General features: G+C 34.0%; 4 protein-coding genes across 10 annotated transcripts; 2 read left to right on the plus strand and 2 right to left on the minus strand.

Moving 5' to 3' along the window:
- The first annotated feature begins 2,328 nt into the window (after positions 1 to 2,328).
- On the plus strand, positions 2,329 to 7,013 carry LOC118043297 (pentatricopeptide repeat-containing protein At1g26460, mitochondrial). The gene is given in 8 exon segments (XM_035051230.2): positions 2,329 to 2,599; positions 2,601 to 3,104; positions 3,528 to 3,759; positions 3,857 to 4,339; positions 4,830 to 5,036; positions 5,398 to 5,535; positions 5,647 to 5,835; positions 6,592 to 7,013. Coding segments are annotated over 7 exon segments (1,869 nt in total). The 5' UTR covers positions 2,329 to 2,480; the 3' UTR covers positions 5,833 to 5,835; positions 6,592 to 7,013.
- A 999-nt stretch (positions 7,014 to 8,012) lies between these two features.
- On the plus strand, positions 8,013 to 9,973 carry LOC118043298 (uncharacterized). Of its 3 annotated transcripts, none has more exons than XM_035051233.2 (5): positions 8,013 to 8,265; positions 8,369 to 8,429; positions 8,961 to 9,012; positions 9,091 to 9,160; positions 9,602 to 9,973. In XM_035051233.2, the coding sequence occupies exons 1-5, from the start codon at positions 8,155 to 8,157 to the stop codon at positions 9,689 to 9,691; spliced, it is 384 nt and encodes a 127-aa protein (XP_034907124.1). In that variant the 5' UTR covers positions 8,013 to 8,154; the 3' UTR covers positions 9,692 to 9,973. The 3 variants fall into 3 exon arrangements, with proteins under 3 accessions (XP_034907124.1, XP_034907122.1, XP_034907123.1); XM_035051231.2 differs by having other exon boundaries at positions 8,020 to 8,265; positions 8,357 to 8,429; XM_035051232.2 differs by having other exon boundaries at positions 8,024 to 8,265; positions 8,357 to 8,429; positions 9,608 to 9,973.
- Positions 9,974 to 14,273: 4,300 nt separating this feature from the next.
- Positions 14,274 to 16,752, minus strand: LOC118043300 (14-3-3-like protein GF14 iota). The gene is made up of 7 exons (XM_035051239.2): positions 16,353 to 16,752; positions 15,854 to 16,160; positions 15,572 to 15,659; positions 15,356 to 15,465; positions 15,106 to 15,254; positions 14,688 to 14,740; positions 14,274 to 14,609 (listed from the first exon to the last, which is right to left on the minus strand). The coding sequence occupies exons 1-7, from the start codon at positions 16,423 to 16,425 to the stop codon at positions 14,604 to 14,606; spliced, it is 786 nt and encodes a 261-aa protein (XP_034907130.1). The 5' UTR covers positions 16,426 to 16,752; the 3' UTR covers positions 14,274 to 14,603.
- Positions 16,753 to 17,660: 908 nt separating this feature from the next.
- Positions 17,661 to 24,381, minus strand: LOC118043299 (probable methyltransferase PMT4). Of its 5 annotated transcripts, none has more exons than XM_073412125.1 (10): positions 24,164 to 24,367; positions 22,800 to 23,715; positions 22,544 to 22,679; positions 22,102 to 22,342; positions 21,257 to 21,482; positions 20,858 to 21,017; positions 20,417 to 20,718; positions 19,633 to 19,765; positions 18,816 to 19,019; positions 17,661 to 17,982 (listed from the first exon to the last, which is right to left on the minus strand). In XM_073412125.1, the coding sequence occupies exons 2-9, from the start codon at positions 23,309 to 23,311 to the stop codon at positions 18,870 to 18,872; spliced, it is 1,860 nt and encodes a 619-aa protein (XP_073268226.1). In that variant the 5' UTR covers positions 23,312 to 23,715; positions 24,164 to 24,367; the 3' UTR covers positions 17,661 to 17,982; positions 18,816 to 18,869. The 5 variants fall into 5 exon arrangements, with proteins under 5 accessions (XP_073268226.1, XP_073268225.1, XP_073268224.1 ...); XM_073412124.1 differs by having other exon boundaries at positions 17,661 to 17,964; positions 22,800 to 23,712; positions 24,164 to 24,366; XM_073412123.1 differs by having other exon boundaries at positions 17,661 to 17,964; positions 24,164 to 24,366.
- Between the last annotated feature and the right edge of the window lie 724 nt (positions 24,382 to 25,105).

The raw sequence follows: 25,105 nt of genomic DNA on the forward strand, positions 1-25,105 counted from the left end.
AAGGCAGACCAACAGCCTTTAAACAAGAAAAATACTGCTAATCATAGGAGTATGAATGCATTATTAAAAACAACGCACAACAGGTTGTACGTGATTGATTAAAAGGATAGAAAACAATGAGCAATTTTTGTGATGTCTGTGGTCAAGCAAACAATCAAAGGTTTGGTGGAACCACGACGAATAAAAAACACATGGAATTCTATGAAACTCCATGCTCGCTTTTAGACTACTTTAGGTGATCGGTCTCTAAAGTGCTTGATTGGGGCCGCGAAAATTCCCATCTACAGGCCAAAAAGAGAATAATTGGACCACAGCCACAAAGGCAGATGCCTGCTCCATGCGCGGGCATCCTTTTGGGCATCAGAATAATACTTTTGCTATAATAGACGAGGAGGCTGTGAGGTGAGAGCTCCCACCTCTTTTTTTTTTTTTAAAAAAAAAAAAACTCCCATTTTGATCATTAAGGTCCGGCTCTCGTCGGTCATCGGTAAAGGAGGGACCTCGACGACGGAAATGGGCACAGCCATTCTGCATGAAGATGGCCATCTAGCCTAGTTATGGGTAGCCATTACAACCTTTGGAGGGATTTTGCTTAGCAGATGTCAAGGGAAACAAGTTGGGTTAGATATCCTCTACAAGTTCTCTGACGTTCAGGTCGGTATTAACCGATCCGATCATCACTACACACATGATGCGTGCCAATAAATTAGTGGTAATTTTCAATTCTCAAATATCAAAAGCCAACCACGTAATTATTTACCAAAATTCAAGCGGTCGGATCTTTAAAGTGGCGTGCTTTCCCCTTAACTATTTGTCTTTAGTATTATGGTATTTTTTAATGCTATAATTTGAAAAAAATTATATTATAAAAATATTTTTAGTTAAGATTGGTTTAGTATTTATATATATTTCATAAAAATCATGGTTAAAATTAAAATTAAACAAAAAATAATTAAATATATTTGGTTAAAAAAATGCTTTTTCAAATTGAGGTTATAAAATAATATATATATATATATATATATATATATGGTTTTTAATTTAAATATTGTAGATTTAACTATTGCTATTACATCATAAAATAAATAATATTGATATTAAATATTTTTTATTGTTCCATTAAATTATCTATAATTTCATCACGTACGCAATCTATCCGAACAAGGACTACAAGTGCTTTTGATTTCTTAAGCGTGCAACAACATAAGGTAAAATATTATTAGGATTAAAATTAGGGATTGCGATCTCATTCTAATTTTTTGAATAAAACACGATTAAAATTAAAAATAAAAATTGAATTTTTTTTAACCGAATCAAACCTGGCAAGAACAAAATTGGGATCATGATCAAATTCTGCAAATGCTATGTCATCAAGCGATATCCTTCTAATTTTTCGAATAAAACATAATTAAAAAAAATAAAAATTAATTTTTTTAACTGGGTTGGACCCGGTTCAATGCATTTAACTTTAGCCTGGAACCGGTTCAGCGGAAACAGTGGAGTCACAATCTACTATGGAAGTTCAATGAAGAGTGAATTATAATTCACTCTTCACTTAACGCGTTCACAGGTTTGCGGAAACAGTTGAGAATTGCTTTTCACAAATTTGTGTTTTTTTAATCTACGTGAGTCCTTCATATACAATACATTGTGTTTTGGGATTATTAAAAATAGATTGAGCTTGTGTTTTGCTTTAAATGCAGATCAAAAACAAATAGCTGAAAAAAATAAAAAATTGTCATGGGTTTCATATTCTTAAACAAATAGCTTGCATTTTTCCGAACGAAACCAATAACCTTAATACTAATTTTAGCGTGTAAAAAATGAATTCGAGAATGACACCGATCAGAAGGAGAAAAAAAAAAAACCATAATTGCCGATAGCTACAAACAATAATATTAGAATGGTTCAACATTTTAATTGTTTGTATATTTTTGTATTTTAAAAGTATTTTTTTAAAAAATTATTATTTTTTTAAATTATTTTCTGGTATTTTTAAATTATTTTGATATGTTGATATAAAATATAAAAAATAATTTAATATATATTTTAATAAAAATATTTTAAAAAATATCTGTTATTAAAATATCAAACGAGCTTTAAATATTGAGCAGTTAACATTTCGGGCCATAAAACATTATTTTATCAACGTGATCCAAACAGATATTTTAACCCAAAAGGAAGTCACAATACAAGAGGAGTGAGCTGAACGAAGAGACAACGAGCCCTAACAATGGGTTTAAGCATGTGAACTTCTTTCAAGAATAGCCCAGCTCAACAACCCATAAACCCTAAACCCATTAATATCTTATATTCTACTATTAACCAAACAAGCACCCCTTCCTTTCCAGATAATATAGTAAAAAAAAAAGGAAGAAGAAGAAGCCGCTCCCATCTCAAACACTAAACACTGAAAAACCCTAAACCAGAAAGAAAGTGGTTCGCTTTCGTACTCCCCTCTTACCCCACCCTCCCCATCAATGGCTTCCCAAATGGCAATTCTAACAAGAACAACAAAAACCCTAATGAAAGCCCTAAACCCCCAAATCAAATCAATATCCACCTTCACTCACCTCTCGCAAGAAGCCCATCTCGCCACCGACCACCCATCACCCAAACCCCAACTCTAGTTCAACCCCTTTCCCTCCAAATCCAGCTTCCGGAAGCCCCCTCTACAATGACACAAACTGGCGAAACCCAATCCCAATCTACCAAAATCCTAACTCCCCTATGATCCCGCTCGGTCTCTTCCATAACCAGACCTCTAGAATCCAATCAATGCCTCCAAACATGGACTTGAATTCGCTATCGAATATGTTTGCTGATTGGACCACGTCAAAGAGATGGGAAGATATCAAGGGGTGTTTTGAGGCGTGGATTAAGTCACTAGATAGAAATGGGAAGCCTAATAAGCCTGATGTTAGCTTGTATAATCACTATTTAAGAGCTAATTTAATGATGAAAGCTAGTGCTGGTTATTTGCTTGATTTGGTTGCTCAAATGGAGGATTTTAATCTTTCGCCTAATACTGTTTCCTTCAATTTTGTTCTTAAAGCTATGTATGAAGGTCTTGAGACTGAGGCTGCCGAGAAGTTGCTTCAACGGTTAGCGAATTTTGGATTATTTGTTCATCCATTTGTGTTTATGGAAAAACTGAGATGCATGTGTTTTTCTTTTTGTTTGTGTGAAGTTAAAGTTTGGAGCTTTATGCCTTTATGTTCGGCTATCATTTTCATTTCTTTTTGTTTTCAGAATTGATTGTCTTGTATATAAGTAATTGCATAGTTGCATGATGTTTGAGTGAAAAAATCATCTTATTTTGGAATTCCTAATTCTTACATGCCCGTTGTCAGAGCCTCAAAGTAATTTCATAGTATTCAGAGTGTTTTTCATCCCCTTTCACATTCATGTGGGGACCTTCTGTGGTAACTACCTTGTGGACCTATATGAATGTGAGTGTAGGAGCACAACAATTTCTCAGCTGAATACATGCAGGGTTTGTGTTGAAACATCGCTTGCTGTTTCAGGATGGAGCATACGGGAAAAGAATCGCAGCCTGATGAGGAATCCTATGACCTGGTTGTTACCATGCTTCTCAATAAAGGCAACATTGATGCTTTTGATACTGCCTTGAAATATATAGATAAAATTCTAAAAGGTGATTACATGTTATCGATGAAAGTATTTGATGAATGTGTTAGAAAATGTTGTAACTTTGGCAGACTGGATTTGTTGCTATCGATTATTGAGAAGTGTAAGGTAATTAACTGCTTTGCCTTTTAATTTATTGCATAAAAGACCCCTCTTTTTATGCGTGGTTTTTTGATCTGATTTTTTTTGCGTACGGTGTTAACAGAAAATGGATCAGAACAAAGCTCTCTGTCCAAATTGGAACCTATGCAACCATATTGCTGAAATTGCATTAAAAGAGGATAACAGCAATTTATTGTTCTGTGCCCTGGAGTTTATGGCTAGATGGATTGCTCGAGGAGAGAAGGCAAGGCCAATCGTTCTACTTTCAGTGGATGAAGGATTGATTGTGGCAGCGCTTGGAACTGCTGGCAGGACCTACAACTCCACTCTCCTGGATGCATCATGGGCAATCCTTCGCCGCTCTTTACGTCAGAAGAAGGCTCCTAACCCGGAATCGTATATTGGGAAGATATATGCCCATGCATCATTGGGCAGTCTGCAGAAAGCTTTTGCTACTTTGCGTGAATTGGAGTCTTGTTATGGGAGTTCTGATAAGGAAGCAGAAGAAGAATTGTTCTCACCATTCTCTTCTTTGAATCCACTAGTTCTGGCTTGCTCCAAGAAGGGTTTTGAGACTTTGGACTCGGTATTTTTTAATTTTCAGAAGTTGATAATCAGTGTTTACTTATTGTTAACTTTTAACAAATCATCTTCGAGTTCAAATTTTGTTAATTCAACTAGTCATTCTTCACAAAATGTTTTCTTACTAAGTTTAGGAACCCTTTATTCATTTGGATTCTTTAGTTACTTGGTTTAGGAACCCTTTATTCATTTGGATTCTTTCGTTGTCATTTGATTATTTGACTTTTAATAGAGATATTGTTTCTTACAAGTCTAGGATTTGGGCTTTTGACTAGCACAAATGGTTTCTGAGGCAATTTCAGAAAAGATGTCTCATTCTCTATCAATCAATTTGTGCTTTTGAGGTTTCTCTACAAACCTTAAACCTATTTCTCTTTTTCCAACTTCAATTTAATTCAGATTTTAGCCAATCTAACCTACTGTTCTTAGGTGTTTCTGTTGGTTTTCTCCTCCAATTCTACATCACTGATTCTCATTGTTTTAATCTTTCTCAGGTATATTTTCAGCTAGAGAATTTAAGTCGTGCAGAATCTCCATACAAGTCTGTGGCTGCTCTTAATTGTATAATTTTAGGTTGTGCAAATATATGGGATCTTGACCGCGCCTACCAAACTTTTGAAGCGATTAGTTCATCTTTTGGGCTGACCCCTAATATTCATTCATACAATGCTCTAATTTTTGCATTTGGAAGGCTCAAAAAGGTAGATCATTTTATGGCTCTCTCTAGGCATGATGCACATGCAATTTAGCAACGCATCAATACCATTTTGTTTTCTACTCAGTGTAAAAGACTAAAAGGGGCTTTGCAGTACTGCATGCAGTCACCTTCCCCTTGATGAATCTCATATTTATATGGGTGGTCTGTGCATGCTTTCAATGAATTTTGCCATGTGTTGCAGAGGTGCTGAAGAAAGACTATTTTGATGATTTCTTTGGAATATGTAACATGTATTGCTCATACTTGCACACATTAAAATAAATAAATGCATGCAATCCTATCAACTGCTTGTTTGATATACAGGATCTATTTCATTGTAAAATTTCTTTCTTCTCTTGTGGCAGACATTTGAAGCTTCAAATGTGTTCGAGCACTTAGTGAGCTTGGGTGTTAAACCCAATGCAATGTCATATTCATTGCTTGTTGATGCTCATCTCATCAACCGAGATACAAAAGCTGCTGTGTTGGTGATTGACAAGATGGTAATGCACCTTTTTCCTCTTGGGTGTGCGTATTGAGATGTACTTGGTTTCTATCATGAGTTTTTGCATCTCTAGAGAAACTAATGCATGCACAATGAACCTGTTGACCAGGTTTCTGCTGGATTTGTCCCTTCCAAGGAAATACTAAAGAAGGTCAAAAGGCGATGTATTCGAGAAATGGAATATGAGAGTGATGATCGAGTAGAACTCTGGGCTAGAAAGTTTGACTATCGGTTGGGCTCTCAAAATCGTAGGGACTTGTTGTTTAATCTGGAGTACAGCACTGATTTTGCTTGATTGGTAAGTTTTGATGAGTTGAATGTTTTTTCTACATTTAACAAAATCAAGAGAAAATTGCCCTTCTTGGTGTATAGCATGATGGTCTCAAATAGGATAATATTTTGCTTTGACTTTAACACTTGTTGCATGTGATTCGCCTCATTTTCTTTTACAGAAATTAGTCAGTAATTTAACATTTACCTTCTTAATATAATGGATCAATTTTATGCGGAAAGTAACAATTATAGTCAAGATTGTAGTGGTCTTTTTAGATATATATATATCAAGAACAAATAAATTTTCCTAATTTCTTTCAAGTTTTACTTGGCATTAAAGAAATGATCTCTTTCTCCATAAAAAAAGTAATGGCTATTTGAGCATCGTTGTCCCATGGTAGTTTTTTCTCTAGTAAATGAGCTTTTCAATCTACTCTCCTTCGTTGCTTAAACACGCCACGGTGGAGGTTTTGTCTGAAGTTTGATCATGGCCCATGTGTTTGGGGACAATGTCAAAACTCCACTAGCTAAGTTAGGTGACACTTCAAATATATATATATATATATATATATATATATATATATATTTTTTTTTTTTTTTTATAAAAAAAATCATCTCTACCTGTGTATTTGCTTTCCACAATAACGCAATAAAAAAATGAATGGGAAAAACTACTGCGTTTTTCAGTAAATGATGACAGTGCAGTTTGCGTTCTTCTTACCTTGATTTGGGTTAATCTTGCATCAACCTGAATTACTGATCTTTCTTTATATTCTTTCAGGTTTGGTTACTGTTTCTTCTTGGTAATCTCAGTGGTGGCAGTTTGCTTGGTCTCCAGCTCCTGTCCAATGAAATTCTTTCCTGTCTGTGCATTACTTAATTGTACTCGATTTTGACTCTGGCAGGACTGATACAAGGATCAGGATTGATCTGATTATCATAGCCTCAATATCGTCCATATGCTTCTCGGTTTTTTTTTCTTCTACTGAGGGAAATCTATAGGGCAGGGAAATGTTGGTCCAAAAGATTTTCAATGTTGACAAATAAATGTAGGACAATCGTGATTTCTTATGTAGGATAGAAATTCTGCAATGGCTTAGGTACTCTACTGGTGAGATGTTTGTCTTTCTGTCTGTAAATCGAGTGCTTAAGCTAATTTTGTCTTCAAGGAGTACTTTGCGTAATGCAGTTATTTTTTGGAGATATTGGTTGGTGATGTGATCGTGCGTGCAGAGTGTAACTTGCCTCTAATTCATGTAGAACAGAAGAGTTGGCCTTGGTGCCCATGACGGAACTTTCGGGTGTTTATTGTTTGAAAACTCGTTAAAAGATGGTTAACGGATTTATTTGAATTCAAATTAAAAGCGGGTCTACTCGCTTTTTAAGTTAACCATGTTCCAATTAAATTTTTAACATGAGTGTTTTTAACATGAAGCATGTTTTAAAGAAATTATAGGTAAATAAAAAATTGATTTTAAAGAAATTTTAGTTGTCATGTTTTGATAAAATTAAAAATCTTCTAAAAAAAAATATATTTCACATGAGAGAGAAAATAAAATTTCTTTGCTGTTTTAAAATGTGAAGTTAAAATTAGGGTTAAAAGCTCGCTTAATCATTTTAGAGTTGAGAGGTTAAGACTTTTTCTTTTTATTCTTCTATGGATAAGAACAAGATTTATATTTAAAACACCACTGTCCCTTTGTGTTATTGGTATAAACATCGAGTATGGTAACTAATTAGATTAAATTCTCGAAAAAAACTTCATCAATCTACTCTCAACTTACGAAAATCTACTCTATCATATCTGATTTTTTTGCTTAAAATTTCAAATTACTCCTATTTACCATATCATTTTAAAAAAAAAAAATCTTAAATTTTCATTCTGTTCCCATTCCCGTGTAGTTCTTTCTTTATTTTTAAGGGAAAAAAAGTGTATAGGCAAACTGATCCACGGCCTCAAAATTTGAAACTAGAGCACTCTGAAGCCCAAGACCAAGCCCATTTACTAGCTTAAGAACGAGCAAAATATGGACCGGACCAATAGCCCAAATAACTGGGAGAACTCTGATGTTGCAGGGCCGGAGAAGATAGGACCAGGGGAGTAAACATGGACTCTAATGGCAACCATATAAACCATTGAAATCAAAGGCCAATCCCATTGCACTGCTTAAGACCGAACACGATATGGACTGGACCAATTGCGCAAAGTTCATTACACCTTCTGGTTCGAAGTATTTTGTAACTTGGATCAAACGCTAAAACCCTAGACAAGAACCAACGGAAATTCCCTTCCCTTTTCAATTTTAACCCAAAATTCAGGTAAATAGAAAAAATCAGAGCACAAATGGAAGGTGGGGCTGGTCGTAATGGCAAAGAGAGAGAAGAGGAACAAGACGGCATGTCCGTACATTCTCCATGCAAAGCTCCTCCTTCCTCTGCTTCCTCTCTTCCCAAGGTCTCTCTGCCTCTCTCCCATACGTATATTTTTTTTTTGCTTGTGGAATTTTAATTGGAGTTCAAAATATTTATTCTTTGGGGTCAATTAGGAGCAATCACAGGTGGAATTGGAGCTAAGACTCTTAGAAGCTCTGGAGATCTACCCTCCTGTCAAACTAAGAGGCAGGTTCTTCAATTTTCCTCTTCTGTTTTATCTCAATTCGCTCGATTGTGGGTTTGATTTTTTTTTAATGAACTTGAAATAGGAATTGTGTTGTTGTGTCATATTCCCTGTAGTAGCATTTGTATGGATTAAATTAATAGAGATGAATGGGAAATGCACATTGCTTGTATGATGAACATGTCAGTGGGGCTATCGGAACAGCGCCTTATGTGATTATGTTGTGATGCTATTTGTTGGGAGTTTTGAGGGATGTGCTTCATTTGCTATCATTTACTGGTGATAATTTTCTGGTGTGAAAGCTTCTGTTCAGGAGATTTGCGGTTTGGTATCAAGATTGTTGAGGAGTTATTTTCTTTTGATGATAGAATACAAATACTTTCTATGTGAGATATGTAATGAGACAAATATAAGTCATCTAGCAATTAATTCACATGAGTTATTAATGAGTTAATAGATATATCTCTAGTTCCACTTTCCTTTGTTTTTTTTTAAGAGTTAAACAAAACATTTGAAAAATTCTTTTCATGCAGGCATGCATCGCCACTTTGTACTTTATGGTCTCATGGAATTTCTTCGGAGAAGGTTGTTCTGTCTCCCACTCTGTTTCCTTTCTAAAAGTTTCCATTTACATGCTTTAACACATTGATCACTCGATCACAGCTTTGATCGGCAATTTTCTCCAGACGAGGTTTTGCAGTTGCTGGACCGTTTCTACAACATTGAAATGCTGGTATTTAATTTCAGTGATATTTTTCATTTTAATTTCGTGTTACAAAAAAGTAATGCTGCGAATTGCAATACAGAAAATAATTCATTTGAACGCTATGCTACTACAAATTCATTTCAAGTAAAATATTGGAGATTTTGATGCGTATATGAATTGATAAATGTCTCAGCTTTGCTGGATGCTAAATTTGGCTCACTTCATTGCTGACCTTGTATTGTTTCCTATAGAAGGAATAGTGCATGAAATCTTAAAAGTATGTCTATGAAATTAGATGATGACATATAATTTGCGACTGGTGAAAGATCAAAGTTTTCACAATCAAATATTTTAGTCTATGCCTTGCGAATATTGTGTTTTTCTTGCTTTCTCTTTTATACATCATCCCTATTTTCTTTATGAGAACATATAATGTGTGCGCAATGATTTTGGCTTGTTTCTGTCAAGTTTCAGAAACCAGATGATGAAGAGGCAGAAATTCTGAATCACGAGGAAGATTTTTCCTTGCCTCAGAGTTATTTTGTCAAGGAAGAGTGAAATTGATAATTTTGAACTACATCTTTTTTGGACTCCTTGCACAACAATCCTAGCTGGGAGCATATTTCTTGATCATATTTTAAATCCAAAACTGGGGCAAACTTGAGAGGAGTCGCGTTGCTTAGAATCTCTGGAAGGCCATTGTAATGATCCTTTCAAGTTTCCCCCCACATGACTCGTATAGTAAGATAAATATGTAAATTTTAGTTAATATAGTTTCATTTACTTTCCACTATCATTTCCAGTGGGCTATATATATATATATCTTTTGCCATTTTTGAAGGGGGAAACTGAGTCAGATATTCTGTTTTTTGAAGACGGCAGAAACAAGGTTGGGTGAGGGTCAAACAATAATGAGGACAAGTGCGTCAGAAATATAGGATGCATTTTCTTGTCTATTGATTTCTAGTTTCAATCAATATATTCTGCTCATCCCAAAAGAGATTCATGTGGGGTAAGAAGCTGAAGAATTTGGTAATTTCCTGGTGTGTTCAAGCGCCGTCCATACATTAAAATAACTGCCAAATTATAATATAAATGGGTTAGTACATTTTTACATTGTTCTGCCTTGTATTTTGTATTTAAAAGGTTTTTTTTTTAATATTAATATTAATATTATGTTTTTATCATTCTCTAATCCTTCCGTCAGCTGGTGTCGTTGATGTTGTTAAAAATTAACTTGTCATGTTCATACAATATTATATTTTTGGTTCTTTGATTTTTTTTCAAAAAAATTTACTTTGGTTTCTATGCTTTTTTACTTACAAAGAAGTGCTTAATTGTAAGTTTTTTTGGTCATCATATTTTACAACAAATATAATTTAGTCTATGACTTGATTTTTTACCGATTAAGTTTCTATATGTAATTTAAATGAGTTAATAGATAAGGTAAAAGATAAGTTAATTTAAATAGATATGCATGTTCAAAAAATAAAACTTTTATTTCATTTAGTATTGTATATCTACTATAAGAATTTTTCTTTTCTTTTCTTTATTTTTCTTTTAAATTATGTCCTTGCTTTTAACTCGAAAAAATCAAAGGAGAGAAAAAACCATAAAAGATATATGATATTATAGGAATGAATTCTATCTTAAAGTAATAAGTTAGTTAGTTCGTGAACTTCTTGATAATTTTTATTTGATTACATCAATTGCTCTTTGATGTGATTATTTAAAAATTATTGTGATCGATATTATTATTTAATTGAATTTTTATTTCCTATAATATTGTATATCTATTTCAATAATTTTCACAAAGCTTATGATTTTCTGTATAGTAACTTATTTGAAAGAAACAAATTAGGGACTAAATTATATTTATTTAAAAACTCAACACTCTTGAATGACTCTTTTGTAAAAACTAATTATAAGACTGCATGACTTGCTCACACCCCTTTTACCTAGCGTATTAAAATGAACGTGATTTTTAAAATAGTTTTTTATTTAATAATGTATTAAAATGATTTTTTAAAATTTTTTAAATTTTAATATTAACATATTAAAATTATCAGAAAATATGTAATTGATATTTTTTTTCAAACAATAAGCATAAAAAAACAGAAGTGGAAGCACACTTCCAAACACACAGAAGCCTTATGGGAAGAAAATATTTCTATGGGATATTTATAGATTGAGGAGGAAAATATCTATATGCGAAGAAAAGCCTCATTCCTGCGAAATTTATGGAATGTTTGGAAGTGAGGTTATTTTTGTTTTTAAATACTTTCTAAAGATGTTTTTTTTTTTTAAATAAAATCATATTTTTTTAATGATTTTTAATAGTTTTGATTTGTTAATATTAAAAATTATAAAAAATTATTTTAATATATTTTTAAATAAAAAAAAGATTTGACCATACTTCATCAAACCTTTTTATGTGAGACTTTTGGAGATCTAATTTCTATAAACTAAAAGGATTAGATATTATTGATATTTTATCATTTTGGTTTTCGAACCATCACCTTAGTGGCTGTTTAGTAGTGTGGTTGCGGGTGAGGTTCACCCGCAGCCACACTACCTAGTATTTGGTTAAAGAAAAAGCAGGGTGTTTTGCTGGTAGGGCCCACTGATATTTGAGGCTGCACCGCAGGTTTTGAGAAGCAGCAAAATGCTGCTTCTCATGCTTCTAACCCGTTGTTAATAGTGGAGCCATGCATGGCTCCACTGCGCACTGTTCACTAAGTAAATAGTTAGCTTTTTTTTTTTTTTGAAAAACTAGTGTGCAAAGGTTTTTTTTTCCTGAAAAACTAGTACATTTAAGTAATTGCACTCGTATTGTTCACGTGAAATATATATATATATATATATATATATATATATATATATATATATATATTTAAAAAATTAGTTTAAGGTAAATTAAATTTATTCGTACTTTAATCTCAATTTTATTCCTGATAATATTTTACTTAATTTTATTGCACACAAGATAAATCATGATAACTGTAGTTATTGTCGAATGAATTTTGTATATAATGAAATTGTTGATTTTTTTTAAAAAAAATTGTGTTTTACTCGAAAAACTAGTACTTAATATTATTTAATAACACTACATAAATTAGAAGGATATCGCATAATGACGTAGCATTTGTGAAATTTGATTGCAATTCCAATTACGTTATTGCCGAGTCCGGCCCAGTAAAAAAAATTCAGTTTTTATTTTTATTTTAATTGTGTTCTATTCAAAAACTTAGAAGGAGATCGCTTGATGACGTAACAAAAGATTCAGTTTTTGTTGTTGCGCGCTTAAGAAACCATGAAAAATATAGTCCTTATTGGATATATTTCGTATGTGATGACATTGCACATAGTTTAATGGAATAATAATAAAAAATTGATATCAATATTATTTATTTTATGATGTAATAACAATAATTAAATTTACAATATTTAAATTAAAAATCATTAGTATTAATATATATATATATATATATTTAATTATTTTATAACCCTAATTTGAAAAGTATTTTTTTAACCAAACACATTAAATTACTTTTTCTTCAACCTCAATTTCAACCACAGTTTTAACCAAACACCTATTTTTTCAAACTAACCTCAACAAAAAGTATTTTTATAAAATAATTTTTTTCAAATCACAACCACAAAAACTACTGCAATATCAAACATGTAAAGAGGCTCCAACAATCTCCTACTTTAATTCTCTCCACTAATCTTCTCACCTCGCCACGTAACTGTCTTTCATCCTCCTGCACATCACAATTACATATAATTAATCTCGGTTTATTTTTGTGTTTTAAAAATATATTTAAAAAAATTAAAAATTTAAATTTAAATTTTATATTTATTTTAAATTAATATTTTTTAATGTTTTTAAATTATTTTTAAAGACTGATATTAAAAATAATTTTTTAAAAATAAAAAAAATATTATTTCAATATATTTTCAAATAAAAAACATTACCATATATTTTTTAAATACTATTAACATAGAAGCCACCTCCTCCATCTTCTACCGCATGAAATCCATGGCTTTTCCAAAAAAATAAAAAAATAATTCTAATCACTTCTTTTCTTAGCATCCACAATCCCTTTAACCCTTCCCTTAACGACAAACGTCCAAACTCGAAGGGCACTTACTAAATTTGATTTTTGATTTTTTACATTAAAACATCAATTTAAATATATTGATAGCAACTTTTTGTAGGGGTAAATAATAATAATTCCAAAGAGTATACTTGGATTGAAAACTTGTAAGATTCCTAGAAAATAAATTTGAAGTAGATTTTCTTATGGCGTTGACAATATTGATGATCCTTTTATATTGTTTCAATACATCAATTTGGCGACGAAGCAACATTTTAATATAACTATTCAATGTCATAAATTTGCAAGATAGAGGTCAGACTGCATTGCACTTGTCTTGTCATAAATTTAGGTTTTTTTTTTTTTTTTTTTTCTTTTGAAGGTTTTCACTTTGAAAAGATATTAATTTTATTTTTTAAACATTTTTTTTATAAATTTAATATATTAATACTAAAAATAAAAAATAACAACCACTACAAGGTGAATCAAGTTGTTATTATAAAAAATAACAGCCAAGGTGAATCAAGTGGTTATTATAAAAAATAACAGCCACTGAGGACCTATATAATCATTAATTTTAAGATTCTTGAAATTAATCGAAGTATGCGCAAGTTGACCCGAACATTCATGTTTAAAAAAAAAAAATTATTACCAAAACGTGATTTTTAATATTTTTTTTTGGGACAAACATTTTCATGAGAAATATCAAATTTATGTCATTTTTGATTTTTTTTTACTGCCTCTCCACCGATTTATTTTCATATGGGAGTCAAGACTCGAGCAAACGTTGATAGTAGAACGACAACTAAATATAGAAATTTTAGCCTTTTTTAAAAAAAAAAATAATAATAGCTGTAATCACAGCCACTCTTGAGGCTCAATTTAATCAGTGAGTTAGAATGTTTTCATATTATCATTTAACATTCAGATTTTTTTAAAAAAATCATAAATAATTTATTTTTCCGTGCACATGCATCAATCAATATACAAAAAAAACAACATAACAAAAAATGAAAAAAAAAAAAGAGAGTGCAGCAACATAGGCTTAAAAGGCCAGCTGGACGGATAAATAGCAGAAGGTAAAACAAAGGAGGTCCCCGATTCTGATACGAAGCTTGAAAGAACAACGAATAATAATATAATAAAAAATAAAAAAATCTCTGTTTAAAATAAAAGAAAGGAACAAAAAGGAATAGCAATTGATCATTCTTATCATCAGCTTTTGGTGGGATTCAAAAAGATCAATGGCATCAAAAACTTTCAAGATCGTTCCATTCAATCCCTTTTTCAGGAAAGATAACAAAGAGATGCCGCTTCTGCAAAGTTGTTTAGCATCCGCTTGCCATGTGCAGGGTTCTCTTAACTCTCCCTCAGTGCTGAAAGGAAATTACAATTTTTTGTAGGGCAGTGGAAAAGATAAAAAAAAAAGAAGCAGAAGGTATACGAGAACTAACCTCTCCTTCGGCAGGCTTTTCCCTTGATCCTTCACCTTTGAAGTTATCATCACCTACATGATGCAACTTGTCTGAGATGAAGTTTAAGACGTACGTGTTTTAAAACATGAATTAATGGGAAATCAACCAACGGTATGCCTTGATGTAAGCCAATCTAAGAAACAGAGATTCAGAAGTCGTCCCTTATTGGGGCCAAAATACGAGTGGCCGACAAAATGGTGGCACATCTATCATCTGTGAGCATGTTAACATCCATCAAGTTAAAATCTTATTTTTAGTAGACAAGAACAGGCTGGTCCTCCTCTCCTCTATTTTTCAAGGATGAGTATCAACGATTTGGTAACGACATTTTTTTCACCAGCAGAATATAATGCTACTAAACCTCGGTTTCTCAATTCTCATTCAGTTTATAATGTACCTCCATCTTCAGGCAAGTCAGAAGTCCAGAGAGTGAGGTTATCTCTCAACAACTGCATGATTAAGGTGCTGTCCTTGTATGATTCCTCACTCAAAGTATCCAACTCTGCAATTGCCTCATCAAAAGCTTGTTTGGCTAGATGGCAGGCCCTGCAAGTATTAACATTAAAAATTAGATCGTTAGAAAGTCATGAACACAGGATAATACAATTTGACAGCATTAGATTGCAAAAAAATATAATCTAACGTACCTCTCCGGAGAATTCATGATCTCATAGTAGAAAACAGAAAAGTTAAGGGCAAGGCCAAGACGAATTGGGTGGGTTGAAGGCAGATCAGTGCTTGCAGTGGCGGAAGCAGCCTAAAAGAGAAATGGAAACACGAGGAGCATATCAAATGATGACAAAATTAGAGAATGTCGAATAAATGGATTACATATTTATGAAAGATAAACAAAAGTAACATGCCTCGTAACCCTTTAATGACAGCTCGGCTGCCTCCTTCCTTTCTTGATCAGTCTTGAACTCGGCTAGATAGCGGTAGTAGTCACCTTTCCTGAATTCATGGATGCCAAGACCCGGTATTAAGAAAATAAAAAATAAAAAGCAGGCCTTTATAGATCACTACTTTCATGCCTTCTTACATGTAATACTGTTGTGAACTACTTAACTGAGAACATAATCAATCATTACACAGTTCACGAAATTGCTATAAAAGATCATATCTAAAGGCCAACGTATATAACTCACATCTTGTAGTAGAACACGGTTGCTTCTCCTGAGGTAGAAGAGGGGACGAGATACTCATCAATGATGGACAGGATGTCATTGCAAATCTTGGAGAGTTCATCCTCTACCTTCTGGCAGTAACCCTTAATCAGTTTAACGTTGCTGTCATTTCCTTTAGATTCTTCCTTCTGCTCAATTGAAGACATAATCCTCCAAGAAGCTCGCCGAGCCCCAATTACATTTTTGTATCCCACCGAAAGGAGGTTCCTCTCCTCCACCGTCAGTTCACAATTAAGTTTGGCAACTTTTTTCATGCTCTCAACCATTTCTGTTCCGTCAATATTAAGATGTTACAGATTTCAGATAATCTGGAAAATGGGCATAAATTAAATGAAAATGTCTATCTCTGGGAAAATATAAACTTTTTTCTTAAAGAAAAACCCAATTATCCATTAAAAAAAAACAATGCATGTACTCGCAAAAACAAAGAAGAAGCGAGTAATATATAAATTAAAGTTACCATCATAGCGCTCAGCCTGCTCAGCGAGCTTGGCCATGTAAACGTGAGTCTCTCTCTCCTTCTCGGTCGACATTGTAGTTTAATTTCTGAGAGAGATATGATCGATCAGATCACAATGTGTTCGCAGACAAATCAATAATCACCAGAGAGAATTTTTTGTAGAGGTCTGAAAGCAAAGAAAAGGGAGGCGTGCTTTAAATAGAAAAGGAGCGACTGGAGGGGAGGAGAAATAACAGATCTGACCCGTAAGTTGGGTTCGGAAAGAGGAACCGCGCTTTTCGTGATTTTATTTCCTACCATAGCTTGGATGTATTCAATCCTTTCTGTCGGAGGGGTCCTTTCGAGATTTTACAGCTACACCTGTTTCTTCTTCTCCACTTGCATCTCCTTCTTTACACACACACACACACACACACACACACACTCTCCTTATACTTACTCTTTTGGTAAATTACAAGAAAAAAAGACTTTTAAGATATTGTAGAGTTATCCAAAGTATTTAAAAATATAAATATTTGACAAAAACTCAAAAAGACTTTTAAGATATTGTAGAGTTATCCAAAGTATTTAAAAATATAAATATTTGACAAAAACTCCTTCAATTCAAGTAAATATTATAAATAAATCTCTTTTTATAATATCTTATAGAAATATGATTTTATACACAAAAATATAAAAAATAACATTTTACTTGCGATTTATGGGCGGTGACGAAACGCAAGTGCTAATATGTTGTTTGCATGTTATATATAGCTGAAATATCATATTTAATCGCCACTTTAATATTTCATGCTAATCTCTTGGTGATCACAAGTTAATCACAAAATTAATTAGAGAGTTGTTCAGCGTTGAGTCTTCACTCTTCATGCAGATTGTAGAATTTGCTTTTATTATTCGTTCGATCAATTACACTAGGCATGGGCTCCCATAAAGTGGTGTCATTAAGAAAATGAATAAAGAAAAATGGAGAAGGATACATCAACAAAAATACATGTCAATTAATCTTGAAATTAAAACTCTTTTTTTTTTTTGGTAACAAAGGATCTTATTGATAACTGTAGGAAACATTAGGAGGATAACCGATAGAAAATAAACTTTGAGGACGATTGCCACATCGCTGCCATCACATAAACTACTAAACCTCACAAGCAGTGCATGCAATTAATTTTGAGTGTCTGATAGTAGAATTCAGGTCAATCAGATTTTTGAGAATTCTCTGTTTTCTTTTTCACTTCCCCTCTCCTCTCTTTATAAACACATTCACTTGAAAATTTTCTGAATTAAACAACTGCGCAGGGATCGCAGAGAAACGAAGAAAAGAATAAATTTGTAATTATCATTTCCTGGCAGTGTGATACAATGTATCGTTCAATACAGTGCCCGATACTAAAACAATTAAGAAATTACCACTCAAAAAGAATTAAAAGAAGAAATAAGGTGATGAAAGAATTGCTACAAATGCCATGAAAAAAAATTGGAATGCTTCGCAGCCCACTTCTGGAGCACGCCTTTCTTCTAATATACAGCCCACGCTTCCCCTATATTTTTTCCAGTCATTGAACTCGACCCCAGGCATTTATAGCACAGGGATGCTGTCAAAAGTATTCGTGATCTGGCAAGAACAAGAGCACTGCAATCAATTTTAAGGCACGACCTGTGTTAAATCCAAAGAGGAAAAAAAAATTCGATTTTTTTGAAGCATGCAAACTGAACTATAATTTATAGCAAAGTTTTTTAAAGCCTGGGTTTTTTTCCCAGTTAACTCCACTATAGTTAACTATTGAACTCAATCATTAATGCATATGGACACAAATCCCTAGTCTTTTCAACCGACTCTAGAAGACCTAGATTTTATTTTGGGAAGAACAAGAGGCTTGTATCTACTATTAATTAGTCACAACTGAACAGTGAAGGATAGGGATTCTTTTTCACCAAGAAACTCTGCAGCCCTGATTGGCTGCAAGTTTTGTTATAGGTCTTTAGCAATGAAAAAAAACAGATTTGAGTAGGTGATTGGACCGATCATCATGAGCACTGATTACTACTGAGCAGTAACCACGCCTACAAAGTGTTGGCTGCCAAGCTCAACCCAAAAAGGAACTTCTGTTTACAATTACATGTTACTAAGTGTTTATGGAGTTTATAATGAGCAAGCCGCTAAGGGGAACCAGCGCAGACATAAACTGAGCTGAAGTTCCTAACTCAAACTTCAATTGTTTCCCCCCCCCTCCAAAAAAAAAAAAGCCTCATGCATGGTCATTGGATGAACCTCTACAGTGTGCGTCTGTTCAAAAAAAGTATTGCTTAAGGTGGGGCTAGCACTCAAATCCTCACCCCTCTTGTTTAGCAAGCAAGGGTACCAATGAACCACAAGGCCATTGGTGAAATGTATACCATATTAGACAAAACATTACTCCCTAAAGTTTTATTTGTCCAATTTTCAAGAGAGATTAGATGAGTTACCAGAGCAAGAACATGTACACTTTCATGGTGAGGGAACTTCTGTTGCTAGACCACTCATTTTTTCATAAATGGTTTTTGGCAAACAAGTAGCCGCTGGTCACTGCCATTATCTAGGTCAATCACCCTTGCTTCCCAATGTAACTGCATAGCAAGTGCTCTTGCCATCTCAATAGCTCCCAATTTATCAGAAAATATAACCCATCCCTGCAATAAAACCAGAAAATAAAACAAAAAACAAAGAGAGACAGTAAACAGAATTAGAAAACGAGGAAAAGCAGCCAAGCACCACAGGAAACAAGGAACAACATCAATGCATTCTAAAATGGGATGGGATTTCTTCTTGTTGTTTTTTACCTTTATTTTTTAAGCATAAAGGGCAAGGGTGGTGGGCAGGGGTGAGGGGAGTTCAGGACATCATATTAAAGGCAAAATGGGAGAGATATTGTAGCTAATTATGAGGTCTGGCAGATATAATCATTCCTTCGATTTGACCAGCAAGATTATCAGGTAATTATTATTCTCATTCCTAATCATATACCTACAAATGGGGCTTAATTGCACCCAAGGATAGATTTCTAGTTTGATGTCGCATTCAAAAGATTTACAGCATTAAAAAAGACAACGAGTATCAAAGCATGTATTGTATACTTTCAGAGTACAATTCCTGGAGAACATGAGGCAATGCCCAGATGCTCCACAAAAAATCAAGGCAATGCTCATACACCACTTAAAATCAGAAAGTGAACAATCTTATAGGTCATTGCAAACAATCTCAAGGACTGGGTTTCAAAAATACCAGGAGTAAAGTAAGAAGTACCTCAGGGCGTAGAATTCGATCCATCTCTAAAAATAAATCCATCATGGCACATCTCTCTGAACTGAGATGTGAGAGGAGCCCATTAGCATGAAGCATGTCATATGTTCGGGGGTAAGTGGGGAATGGCTCACACCTGTGCAAAAGAAGACAGGTTGTTCCCTTTGTTCTTAAATTGAAATAAGATAGCATATTCCATAACATGTTGTCATGGAAAAATTGATAAGCTATGACCAGAAAAATTAGGTCAAGCTATTGAGAATAAAAGAATCATAAACGAGGTCCTTAAATTTGCAATGCAATCCAAAGCAGAAAAAATGATTTGATGCCAACAGCTTCAGATCTTTAAGCTCAGATTGAAAATGTAAAGTTCATTAGTAAAGTTGATGTCCATGCTTTTTGCGAAGAAGCTACATGAAATTTTATAGCACCATCAGAGTCATGATAAATGCATCTGCAGCAATGGTAAAAGATTTCACAATTCTTCTTGCAGGGTATCTTGATTTTCAGAAGTTTTCAAGACGATGTTGCTCAATACAAGTTAACAGGCAAATATTGTACTGCATTTACAAAAACTAAAGCATTTTAGGGGAAAAAATTGATTCGCCAAAGTTCCTCCTCAAAAGAGTTTAAAAAAGAAGACAGGTCATGCAACCTTCTTAATTATCAAGGCATTTTTCAAAATATCAAGAATAAGTAAGACAATAAAGTTTTAAATGATTTAAGTTAAAGAAACTTAGAAACTAGAATTATACAACAGCATGTGTCTTAAATGAAACTAACATACCAGTCATGCATGACACCAGCAAAACCACGATCAAGTATGAGAGGAAGTGTATTAGGAGCCCTGGCAGGCACAACATTCATCACCCAAACTAATTTCTTTTCCTCCAGCATTGCAGCATTCAAACCTCCGTATTGTGCATTCATGTCCATAACATTGCGTACCATGTTATATGGAGGTATTGGATCTTCATCACCTGGCCTCTTAGGATGGTCGGAGAAAATTATAGGTGAAAGCAGAGACCAGTAGTTTCTGAGAGCTGATCTCCAAACCTGAGAGTCTTCAAAGAAATCTTCTGGCTGAACTCCTGCAAGGATAATAATGGATCAATAAACTAGAACGGCCAATGTGATAAATTTGAAATAAAAAAAGGTTTTAAAGGGACAAAGTAAGAATATAACAAAAGAAAAAGGCAAGAAAGTAAAATGTGTTGAAACAATACTTTCCATGACCTACAAGCTCTGCTGAGCTCAAATGGGGACCAGAGGACCTGTTCTGGATCGGAATCCAGCGATTGCTGGTGGTCCCACTTATACATGACACGAGGGGTTGATAATATGGAGTATTGTGAACATCATTGCAAAGTGGTAGAGCACCATGCTTTCTGCAGGAAAGACCAAAAAGGAAAAAGAATTATTATCGTTTTTCCAGGAAAAATGTAAGTCAGAGAAGAGAGCGAAAAACACAGAAGCTCGATAATTCTACTAAGCCACAAAAATTGAAAGGCAAGGCCATGTTTCAGAAGCTGTACAATACAAGTTCAGAAGTCACAACCATTCAACATATGCAAGGGAATAAAAATTAATTTAGGGGATACTGGTGCGGTATTGTTAACATCCTCACCGAGATTTATAGCAATGAACATCCACAGTTTTCTGCCAGATAAAAGTCTCATCCTGCTGAGCTATAAGATTCCAACAGATATTTTCACTAAATTCTTCTGTTGGTGTCAGAGTGCTTCTCTTCTTTGTATTCGATGAACTTCCACGTAGATTGCTTGCTGGTGAAGTTAAAACAAAGTAACCTCCAGGCTTAAGAACTCGATCCACTTCAATAAGGAGCATGCCATCTGTTTTATTGAGTCACTGTTAGAAAGCAAAGCGAGCAAATTTGAAAAATACAGTCCCTTCAAGTTCTCCAAATACTAAGTCAGTACGAAATCAATAGTGACATTAAAAAGAAACCTTCCCTGGTACTTTTTCTCTTTAGGGCTCTAAATTCAGCAATACAATCAACCAGAACATGAATTATTTTATTGCACCTATCTCTTCATCATTCATGTACCTTCCAGAACTAAGAAATAACCATAATATGTTGATTTGGCACAATCTATAAGTATCAGCTTCTTTATTATAACAATACGCATACATTTTCAAATAGTCTTTCCCTCGTGATGAGGACATAGTTTATAAATGTAATTTTTAGAGATGAAGGGAAAACTCAATAGATTTACAGCAGCTGGTTGACATTGCCAACTTTAGATAAGCTATCCAAAATCCATGGTTGTATAGGAGAACTGACATTTTGAAAAAGAAAAATAAGAGTACAATATAGCAGCAACAGAAATATATGTCAATAAATCAGCAGGGAGCAAGATGTTAACTATAAAGCTATAGCCAGCAGCACCCAGAGTAAAGCCATCGAGTAATCAGCAGAAAACATTCCTCATCTAGAAACTAACCGAGTACCTTTTTCATCCCAAACAATACCACATTGAGCACAATGAACCATGTCAAATGACAATGGTGGATATGGAAGTTGTCGTGAAATAAAATTGCCAATCATCGCTGGAAGACCTCTTTCAAGGGCCAGTTGAACTTGGCTTCCAGTTGCCTCATATGCCGCAATACAAATAGGCATTAGTTTCAATGATACTAAATGAGCTCCAAAGATACCAAATCCACAACCAATATCTAGCACACTTTGCACCTGTAATGAACACAATACGTTAAAGAGGTATATATAAACAACAGATGAGAAAAGGGAAAACAAAAGGGCATCTTTGACATTAAGATCATGAACATCAATGAAAGATTATATCAAACAATAAAGCACTCTATTCTACAAATGCTTGTGTTTTTGAAATCCAATTTGCCCCCAAATGGTAACAGTAATGCTAAAAACACTTACACCAGCTTGAAGGAATTCAGAATCACTTCCTAACCCTATCATCTCTGCAACCTGGCGAGAATAGTCTTTGAGACCATCAAAGATCAACCCATCCTCAGAGTGAAAGGCAAATTGATTCTCTTCCACTAACATCAGCCTGTAGTAAATATATCAAGAAAAAATAAAAGTACTCAGAAACAGTAATACAATCATAACTTGTAATGACCATTCTAATATGGACCAGAATACCAATTAATTAGGATCAGTCAAAAATTACCTTTTGGTCAAGCTCCCGGAAGAAAGAAACTGGTCTTTGGTTATCTTCACATTTGCGCTCCAGATTGCATCCCTACCAGCAGGCCACCTTAAGGGGATCTTATAATCCTTTGGAGGACGAACCAAACACCGTTCCCTTTGTCTTGAAATTTCACAATGCCGATCAAACTCCTCCCCATCTTTAAACCCAGCGAACAAATTTGCTGAAACATTGTAACAAGGCACGTAATTTTCTTTTTCTCTGCCACAGAGTTCCAACTCTGTTTGCCGACCAGCTCCTAGTGAGATTGTTCTAAGCTCCAAATAGTCAACCGCCGCTTGTTCCTTTAACCTTCTATAACTGGAATAAACATCAGGCACTGGAATGGGAGTCACAGAATCAAACACACTCGAAGGAGTAGAACCCAAGATAGCGATTAGTCCAAGCACACAAACAAAGCACAGCAGCAAACAACTAATTGGCGGTCTGGGGCCAAGAATAGCAAATGGCTTATTGAACCAAGGGCTTCTCATGTCCAAATTATTAAAAAAAATGAACTTCAAAATCCACTAAATATCCAACTTAAATCTAAATCTCCAAGAGCTGCAGAAACCAAAAACTATCGTAGCACACAAGCTTCTATATATGTTACCATGAATCCGCACAACTCCAACAAGCATTGAATACAAGATCCTTTACACTTCCCTACCAACAAACACAGATCTTCCACAGCGAGGTCAAACTCACATCATCCAAAAGACAGAAAAACCAGTGTGATTGGGACACCCGGATTTCAATTCCGGGTTAAGAGTAACAAATCCACAAAATTGAACTATTTGGAAGGAATGTAAGCTCTCGATGAATTTCAAAGACAAGCAATATCTTCCTTCTCAATAAAAAAACGGTCTCAAGAAACTAACCAATCAAGATCAACCTGCTACAAGAGTCAAAACAGCAACAAACAAAACATAGCATCAGTATCACATCGTTTTGAATCCCTAACGGACTGTTTTGCCATTTTTATCGAACAGAAAAATGATAATCTTGTAATGAATTGGATTTGGAAAGAAGAAGATAGAAAAAGAAAAAGAACAAATTTCCTAGGATTCTGAATTCTCTTTTTTCAGAAACTTTCTAGTTTCTACTATAATTCTCTCTCTGAGAGGAAATTAATTTCCATCACTCACACTCAGATCTCGAAAAAGAAATAATAGAAAAAAAGAAGAAGAAGAAGAATCACACGCAGATCAGATCCAGAGGAAAAAAAACGACTAACAAAATGATCATTTATAAGAAAAAAAGAAACACGCATTTGATTCATAAATGGAACGAGAACAAAAAAAAAATGGAAAGCCAGGGGGGTTTTCAAGGACGAAATGAATTACCGTTTTTGTTTCGTTGGAGAGAGTCGTGACTCTCGAATGCGAAAATGAGAGAAAGATAGAGAAAGGTCTTATGGAGGAAGAGAGAGAGTCTAGTTTCATGGGTTGATGCTGGTATGGATGAGCGTCTGTCGATCTTGTGATGATCAGTTAATTAATTAAGTGATCAGATCCAAATTTGCCCCATATCTTTACTAGAAAGTAGAAAGGATAAATAGTAAATACTTGAAACATTTCTTTCCTTTTTTAAAAAATAATAACAGCATTAGATTGAAATAACATTTCCAAGTTTTTGCATTTTTTTTTTTACTGTTTTTGGAATTAAATGAAATATGGTTACAGAGGATGTGCTGGAGTGACAGGTAGCAAGACGGCTGTTAAATTGGCAGTTGATTACACCATTGTTCTCGGCGTGTATAATAATAATAATATACCTAAATCTGGTGGATGCTAACAACTAAATACAACCGTTTCATACTCGGAATTTAAGGTTAAGTACAAATGTGAAGTTGTTTTCTTTTGAACCAATCAAAACATATCACGTTACGTATTTTTTTATTATTATTATTTAATGGTGAGGGTACAGGTCAAGTGTTGCTTTCTTTTGCGTCGGTCCAAGCATATCAAATCGCATGTATTTTTGTTAATTAAAAACTATGTATGTTTCTTCTCGACAGCCAAACATACCTCTCTACGTCACCCCACCCTTAAACTGTTCTATTTTTAATAATGAGGCTGGCTGGTTTGGTAACCTAACATGAGCGGAGTAGTAATATGATTAAAAAAAAAAACATTGTAAATAACACGTCGAGAAAAAAAAAAGGTTTGTTCAATATTTATCGTTGCTCTAATGTGGTCATTATTCAACAACCAATTTTAATTTATTTTTTTTATGGAAATGATTCTAATATCATTATAAAAGTAGCCGTGACAATACCGAGAGAA

Source organism: Populus alba, chromosome 10 (genome assembly GCF_005239225.2).
Source record: "Populus alba chromosome 10, ASM523922v2, whole genome shotgun sequence".
NCBI classification, from domain to species: domain Eukaryota; kingdom Viridiplantae; phylum Streptophyta; class Magnoliopsida; order Malpighiales; family Salicaceae; genus Populus; species Populus alba.

What these genes read in the sequence shown, in the direction of transcription:
- LOC118043300 (XM_035051239.2), bottom strand. Translation starts at nt 16,425, where the DNA reads ATGTCGACCGAGAAGGAGAGAGAGACTCACGTTTACATGGCCAAGCTC. An exon ending in ATCATGAATTCTCCGGAGAG is followed by an intron (nt 15,255 to 15,355) that starts GTACGTTAGATT and finishes TAATACTTGCAG; the next exon opens with GGCCTGCCATCTAGCCAAAC. An exon ending in TGACTTGCCTGAAGATGGAG is followed by an intron (nt 14,741 to 15,105) that starts GTACATTATAAA and finishes TGCATCATGTAG; the next exon opens with GTGATGATAACTTCAAAGGT.
- LOC118043299 (XM_073412125.1), bottom strand. Translation starts at nt 23,311, where the DNA reads ATGAGAAGCCCTTGGTTCAATAAGCCATTTGCTATTCTTGGCCCCAGA. An exon ending in TATTGTTTGGGATGAAAAAG is followed by an intron (nt 21,483 to 22,101) that starts GTACTCGGTTAG and finishes TCAATAAAACAG; the next exon opens with ATGGCATGCTCCTTATTGAA. An exon ending in CAGAGCTTGTAGGTCATGGA is followed by an intron (nt 20,719 to 20,857) that starts AAGTATTGTTTC and finishes ATCCTTGCAGGA; the next exon opens with GTTCAGCCAGAAGATTTCTT.
- LOC118043298 (XM_035051231.2), top strand. Translation starts at nt 8,155, where the DNA reads ATGGAAGGTGGGGCTGGTCGTAATGGCAAAGAGAGAGAAGAGGAACAA. An exon ending in CTGCTTCCTCTCTTCCCAAG is followed by an intron (nt 8,266 to 8,356) that starts GTCTCTCTGCCT and finishes GGGGTCAATTAG; the next exon opens with GAGCAATCACAGGTGGAATT. An exon ending in CCCTCCTGTCAAACTAAGAG is followed by an intron (nt 8,430 to 8,960) that starts GCAGGTTCTTCA and finishes CTTTTCATGCAG; the next exon opens with GCATGCATCGCCACTTTGTA.